The sequence below is a fragment of the Gymnogyps californianus genome, chromosome Z (genome assembly GCF_018139145.2).
Source record: "Gymnogyps californianus isolate 813 chromosome Z, ASM1813914v2, whole genome shotgun sequence".
Classification (NCBI taxonomy): domain Eukaryota; kingdom Metazoa; phylum Chordata; class Aves; order Accipitriformes; family Cathartidae; genus Gymnogyps; species Gymnogyps californianus.
Genome location: NC_059500.1, coordinates 65972437 through 65980226, shown reverse-complemented (window position 1 = coordinate 65980226; position 7790 = coordinate 65972437). Strand labels below are relative to the sequence as shown.

At 42.3% G+C, this 7790-nt stretch overlaps 1 protein-coding gene across 1 annotated transcript in view; it reads left to right on the top strand.

Moving 5' to 3' along the window:
• The first annotated feature begins 779 nt into the window (after positions 1–779).
• The window catches only part of NDUFS4 (NADH:ubiquinone oxidoreductase subunit S4), a 49596-nt gene continuing 42585 nt past the window's right edge, over positions 780–7790 (top strand). Inside the window, exon 1 of the mRNA XM_050913268.1 lies at positions 780–865. Within this exon, the coding sequence (XP_050769225.1) occupies positions 780–865 (86 nt within the window). The remainder of the gene's footprint in view (positions 866–7790) is intronic.

Genomic DNA, 7790 nt, shown 5'->3' with positions numbered 1-7790 from the left:
GTCTTCCTTGCTTGCATATAGGCAATAAGGCTGGAATTGGTTTAAAAACAAAACAGAGCTCCTAAAAGTACCACAGTATGTTAGAGACTTGCTTATCTTAGTGAACGTGGATCCATTTTAGATGGTAAAACTAAGAAATATGTTAAAAAACAGCTGCAAGAAGATGTATCAAAGCTTTGATGTCCTTGTACGGAGTGCACCATTTTTTCTGTGAAACACAATGGGAAACAACAGGGTCAAAAATATCCGTCCCACAGCTTTTGTGCCCGAGCAGGAGGGGCTCCAGGCGCTGGGGACACTAGGGCTCAGAGGCTGCCATGCCTTCTCTGCCTTGCTGGCCAGCCCCGGAGACACACACACTGGCCAGGCCAGCCACTCTGCCAGGGGGTCAGTGAGGCCGCTGAGCCCGGAGGCCTGTGACATCCCTCCTGGGGCCTTTGTCCTCTGCCATCGAGAAGATGACGCCACACCCGAACGTGCCAGAAAACATTTCTGGGCCAAACGCACAGCTGGGGGAAAGGGGCGCCTGCACCCCAAACGCATGCATGGCTCCTCCACGAGGCATCAGGCCCGACCTTCCTCAGTGCTGGCGACGGGGTGTCAGCAGCCCCCACCCTTTACCTTCTCCCCTTCCCCACCCCTCTCTCCATCGCACCCTATTCCGCTCCCTGCCCGCCCCTCCGGCTCCCTCTTTCCGCCCTCGCCTTCGCGTTTCCTGTCTGGGCGGAGGAGGTTTGGCCCTGCGACGCCGCCGTCTCCCAGCGGCTGCGGCAAGCGTCATGGCGGCGGCTCTCTCAATGTCAGCGGCTCTGAGGCACCTTGTCGCGAGGAGCGGGGCCGCCGCGGCCCGCCTGTCGCCGGCCAGGTAACGGGCACCGCGGGCGCTCCGCCGGCCGGGCGGCACCGCCGCGGCCAGGGGCCCGCCGGCGGCGGCCCGCGGGGGCGGCCGCGCTCCCGAGGAGGCTGGCCCGGGCCTAGGGCTTCGCCGCGGCCGCCTCGGGCGCTAGGCCGGGGGGGGCCGCGCAGGACCCCGCCGCGAGCGGGGGGCGGCCGGGCTGCCAGCGGGCGCCTGGGCGAGGCCTGCCTCCGGGGCTGTGCGTGTCTGTCCTTGCTGTCTTGCTCATTGTGACCGCCCGCCCGGTGTCCTTGCGGCGCCTAGAGGTCGGGAGATGGTCGAAGCGGCAGAGGAGCCCCGCCGTGCCCGGCGTGGCAGGCAGCGTTTGCCTCGCTGCCAGGTAGCCCGAGAGGGCGATGGCTCCTTCCACCGCCAGCACAGTCTTCTCGGAGATTTGCACGCCTTTGCCCTATTTTGTACCCTGTAGCTTTTCCTGTCCATCCCCTTGCCAAGATCTGTTACTTTTCTCAGGGGGTACGTAGCTACTCTTTCACTGATTCCTCGAAGTAGTGCTGGAAATCTCTTTATAATTTTTGGTGGCACTTAGCTGTTTGTTTCTTTAATGGAGAGACCTGTATTGAAAGTCCAGTACGTGACCCAACCTCTAGTTGAAGATGTGTGCATGTGTTTACTTCTGTGCATGTCACAGGACTTGGGTTTTTGTGAGACTTCCTTCTAGTCAGGAGAAAAAATATAGTTCAATGCCATTAACTGTGATTTGGAGGGTTTGCTTTTCCATGCTACTTAAACCTTCATGTATAAACATACATACAAGATAGTTTCAGTAGTTTTTTAAAATCTGTGGGGTCTTTATACATACATACATACATACATACATATATATATATATATATAAAAACACACACAGAAAGCTGTATATACACACACATAGAGAGAAAGAAGAACTATGGCCGTACTATTTTTCCCCACTTTTTATGCTCTGACTGTCCTATCCGTTACTGCTGCTTCCTCCTTCTTAAAATGGCATCTGTTTTACAGTGCTGAAGAGTAATCCTCAGTCTCATAAAAATGCTTTGGAATCTGTGAATACGAATTTAGGGAATTCCTCTATGCTAATGCAGAAACTTACTGTTCATGTTTGACTGCTTGTTTGTGCCCTTCTTTTAGTCCTCTGTGGTGTTGACACAACTGTTGCCTGTGGCATGTGGTAAATTGGATCAGTTAGCTGATTCAAGTTAAAAATAATTTTGTTTGTTTGTTTTAAAGTTTTGCGATTCTACCTTTTAAGCAGTTATTCCAGAACAAATAGTAGGATGTAGCAGGGGTGGGAATAAACAGCATGTGAGGTAGGGACTCTTAAGTTGGCATTTCTTCCAGGAAATTTCTTCTTTGAAATAGTGCCTTAGGTTCTTTCCCTGCCACAGAGGGAGACTGAACAATTAGTGTCCTTTAATATTTTCAATAAGAAGGAGATTGAAGATACTCGCCTGAGAGGGACTGTAACTTAACACTTCACGTTCCGTAGGAGAGTGGCCTGATCATAAATCTGCACATTTCTTGGAGAAGAGGCAGAGAAGAGCACTAAGAGTCTCTCTTATTTAAAGTTTTACATGTCTTTGCAATCACTGCATGTTGGAAGAGTGAGAATAAACTTTTCCTTGGAACAAAGAAAAGAGGTTTCAGAACAAGACGGTTTTGGCAGTATGAAGGAATGGTTAAGGCTGTCATTTCATTGCATAATTTTTGTAAAGTAATTATTTTCTTGATGACGTAGGCACTGAAACTTACATTTTTCCTCTTCTCAGTTACTGTTTCATATGAAAAATATTGTTAAGCAGCCTCTGCAGTCTCCCTGCTTGGAAGGGAGAATCAAGGTACATAATTACAGAAAAGGATTCAGGGCTCTAAATTTTAAATTCAAGGTGTCTTCCTGCAGCTCATAGTGAGGTAGTAAAATTAGCTAGAGGTGCATGGGAGAAAGTGTATCTTTTGATTCTGTACTTTCTATTGCTTTTTGAAAGCAGCTGTTTGGTTTGTTTTCCTTTGTGGATACCTTTCTTATATACCGTATAATCCTTTGTATTTTACCAGAAATCTGCATGACTCCAATATCATAAATTTCAGTAGACAGGTAGATGCCTCAAAGCTTGGCAGTATACAAATCCCAGTTCTATCTTTAGTATCTCACATCTCATTCTGTAAAAAGGGGATAAAGGAACTCCCCTACCTCACAGAATTATGAATGATCTTATAATACAAACCACTTAAGCTTATTTTCCAGTTACAATGATCAGCAACTATTGAAAAACCTACTTCTTTGAGAAGCCAATGGTTTGCAGCAGATCTTGCAATTGGGTATACAGATCCTGCAATACTGGTTTCCTTTCAGAAAAGTATTTTGACAGATACAGTTTGGTTCAAGGAGCTTCTTTGTTACAACAAATTCAGAGTATATTTAAAGTCTTTGTCTGTCTAATTTATTATTGGAGTAGTCTGTGCATTTGTCAATCTGTACAAAGAATGTACTATACCAGTATGCTAAATGTGTGTCTTAAAGTAAATATAGGTATTAGAATTACTAACAATAAAAGTTAACACGGTTCTTAGGAGATGACTGAAGAAGATACTGGAATTGTCAACAGTGAGGGCATTTGAATGATTCTTCCGTCACTTCACCACTATGCTTTTGTTTACTCAGATTCAGAGTAAGGTTTGGTCAAGTTTGGTACAACCTGGTTAAATTACAGTTTCATGTTATTTGCCTAAATTGGGTTATGAGAGTAATACAGCTCATTGTTTGAGCACTGTAGGATTAAAGTTAAAACCTTCAAGCAGTAGTTTTATTTGCAGTGGCTTTTGCAGATTTTTGCATGTGAAACTTCTGATAGTTCTCCAGTTTTCAGAACTTCAATTACAGAATAATACAGCTGCCCTCTGATTTTGAAAACAATTCCCAAGATCACTTTCCAATAGTCACAAGAGAGATTCTATTCTGATTTCCGTGAGTTGTATTTGGTTCTTACAAATATTTGACATCCTCTAATGCAAAGATTGAATTTATCAGTACACGTTTAAGCACTTCAAAATATGCATGCCTGAGCTGCTTGATGATTCTGAACTGGTTACTGGTAACGCAACAAGGAAATAAGTATTCAGTCGAAAGTTAAGAGAACATACAGCAGCATTCCTCATATGTTTATGAAGTTCTCTGTGCCTGGTTTAAATCACTGAAGCAGTGGTTACTGAGTCCATCATTATTGTCTGGTGGTGAGCCTAACAGGCCATCAGCAGATGGCTTTAGCTGATACAGAAAGTAGAAGTGCCTCCTTTGCTTACATCACAGTTTTGAAGCTTTCATGCTGTAAGATCTGTTAGAGTTTCAAGAGCTCGAAATTATGTTGAACATGCTCTTCTGAGTTTGACCTCTTCAGGAGGGAAGTTGTACCTTGTTTGTCTATCTTACCTAATTACTTCAATTTTACCTCTTAGTTGTCTGCAGCCAAAATTTGATTAAGGGGTGTAATTTAAATAATACAGTTACATTTCTTTAAGTTTCATGTGAATTGAAGGAAAGTAGAGGAGGGACTTTTAAATGTCTTTGTCTTGGGGAAGACTGCAGTTTCTCCTTCCATTAGAAAATACGGATAGGTGGAGCTGGGAAAAGAAAACTTAAAAAAAATTTCTACTGAACTGGGAATCAGCTATTTGTTCCAAAAATGCTTAGTATTTCAGAGAGTCCCTTTATTTCACAAGGTATTGCAGTCAGGATACAAAGATACTAATTTCTGTTGCAGAAGCAGAGTATTTTGTCTGTGCAGGTGTAATACCTGGCCACACAGTCCCTACGTTTAATGATAATGGATTGTTCTTGTCACTTTTCAGTGATAGATGATGGTTCTTCAAAATGTATTACCTTCCTCTTGTAATTCTATTGTAAAGACTCTGAGCATGATAGCAAGTGTTTTGCTGGTTCATTGTAAATGGATACCTGAGGTTATGAAAGCAAAGAATTACGGACACTTGTGTAGTAGAAAGCCTGTTATTCAATTCATGCTATATGCTCAAGAGAATGAGGAAACCTGGGATGCCATTTAAATCTTATTCTTGAGTTATCGTATACATGAGCAAGCTTCCACCTCAGTAAAAAGAGGGGGAAGCCATGTTTGTGGTAAAATAAAGGACTTATAGAAGAAACCTGTTTCATTTTCTGTCTTGCTCTTTCATGAATAATAGAGAAAATGTTTATTAACTTTTCAAAAAAAGTTCCCCCCCCCCAAGATAACTAGCTTACTCTTTTGTGTTATTGTTTGTTTTGGTTTGGTTTTTTTGTTTGTTTCTTCAAAATAGTGTTGGCTTTTTTGTTGCATGTTCATACTAAGCTGTATGTTAAAATAGGGCTTAATAGACTTCCCAGATCTAGATCTGGGTAGACCAGAGAGCTACACAAAGATGCACAAAGCTCTGACTACATCTGGTTGATAGAAGCACTGTTTAGCCAGTGTTAGTGCTAGCCAGTGTGACATTTTTGTCAAGTTTGGAATAAGTAGCATGTTGCAGCAGTTGTATTACTTATTATTTCATCCAGCTGTAATGCGTGTCTGCTACTTACTCTCATATACTGTATGTGGGATAATGTATGTGTGGTGGTGTGAGGTTCAGACACATCAGAAGTTTTGGTTTTCGTTAATAATAAAATTAGTTCTGCAGCATTTAACTTCTTCAAAATTAATTCCAATGGCTAACGGCATCTGCAAACAGTACCTGGAATAAAATTTCAAGATAAGACCAGGAGAAAAAGTTTTTTGAGGTCTTGCCCTTGCTGTATAAGTGGTGTTTATACATAGTTTCATTTTGGTTATTCATAGGGGAAAAAGACCTTTTATAATATATATTTAACTTGAATTTTACAATTTTATCTTGAATATCTATTTAGGTTTTAATGCATATCAGAGAAAGTACAGTGAATCAAACTATCTTACAACACAGTAGTACAACTGTAAACTGAAATGCAGAATAAAACTTCAGGGATTTTTTTGGTCATAAGATTGTGGTGACATTGAGGTTTGGAGCAGACTCAAGGTGAAAGATATGGAGAGACAAATGGACATAGTGAGGGGAGAAAAAGATGAACAACACTGCAGTTTGTACACTTAATGAGTATAAGTTTAAAAACAAGACTCCAGGCAGTAGTGAGCATTCGTCTGATCTTGCAGACAGCCTGAAGCAGTAGTTTGGTAGAAGTAGATGTTCCATATATCTAAGTGTATAATTCATTTAAAACCCATTCCCTTTGACTCTGTCCACACTGTTCAAATAATGATTGTGTGGATAAGAGAGGGTCTAGCAGCCAAATCTTGCATGTTCACTGTGATTGAAAGCATCATCCGCGGTTATTTTTTATAGTCACATGTCCTTTGATGATGATCTGGTGTCTGGCTCTTGTGAAGGCAGGCCCTCCTTCCCCATCAATTTTGCATGCTTTGAGGGAGAGAGGAGGAGATTTCTGACAAGTAGGATGATTTGAGTCCTTCTGCAGTACTTTCTGTAGGATCTCAAAGTTGCTAATCCATCACTACTTGCTTCTGTCCTGTAGGAGTTGACAGGACAACAACATACTGTCTTATTCATGACTGGTGTGTTGTTCATGGATATGCACCTTTATTATGAGGTCAGAGTGGCTCTGGTGAACCAGAATGGTGTTTTAGATTTCCTGCTTTTGGCTTCTCTGTTTGGCATTATGGGAAGTAGGGTGTAGGAGTGCTCCCTGTTTCCTTTAAAATGGAAAAAGGAAGCTTTGGAAAGCCCCCATGGAGGAATGAAGATGTTGGATGTACTGAAACATTAGAGCAGTAGGATGTTGCTGTCACAGTGAAGAATTCTGTCACAGAGAGATGAAAAAGAGAAAAATACCATGTATCATGTAGTTTAGCCTTCTAATGCACAACTTGTCTCCTAGTGAGCTAAGATCAAGATCATAGAATCATAGAATGGTTTGGGTTGGAAGGGACCTTAAAGATCATCTAGTTCTAACCCACCTGCCATGGGCAGGGACACCTTCCACTAGAGGAGGTTGCTCAAAGCCCCATCCAACCTGGCCTTGAACACTTCCAGGGAGGGGGCATCCACAACTTCTCTGGGCAACCTGTTCCTGTGTCTCACCACCCTCACAGTAAAGAATTTCTTCCTAACAGCTCATATAAATCTACCCTCTTTCAGTTTAAAACTGTTATCCCTTCTTGTTCTTAAAGTTGTATGGGATTCCCATAATGTTTCTTAAAGTTCAAGTACTCTCAGTATTGGTCTAGGTGAGGAAGAGAATGGGTAGAAAGACATGAAAGTAAGAGGGGCAGAAGGGGAAAAGAGGTTGGGAGAGCCAAAGTTTGAGAATGGGGACAAGGGAGAGATGTGTTGTTCTGGAAACGGTTATTTTTGTAATGTAATTATGGAGAAGTAAGTAGAGCAGGTGTTAAGACAACAAAATGTTCCTGATGAGGCTTCTTAAATTGCTGTTCATTATTGGGCATATAACGTGGAGTGACTTATTGTAATTACATTTGGTTCCTTCACTTTTGGAATGAGAAACCCAAAAGGGGAGGAATGACAGCCTTTTCAGCAAGAGAAGGTTTAATAGAGGCAAGCAGACAGATGTTTAAGGTAAGTTTGTGTTGAAAGATAACTAGTAAATAAGCGATGTGCTTGCTTCTGCAGTAGAACAGCTGAAAGCTCTTCTTACCAGCTCTGTGGCAACTAGTCATTGTGGGCTCAGAACTGCAGGTCACTTACCTAAAGTTTGGCGTATCTTTAAAAAAAGTGTTATTACATGCTAGAATAACTTTTTCCCTAAATCTACTCATCTGAGAACCTCATAATCTTCTCTCTACTTTGAAGATTTGAAGAGGAGTAGAGATACGAATAAAAACCCCAAACCCTACAA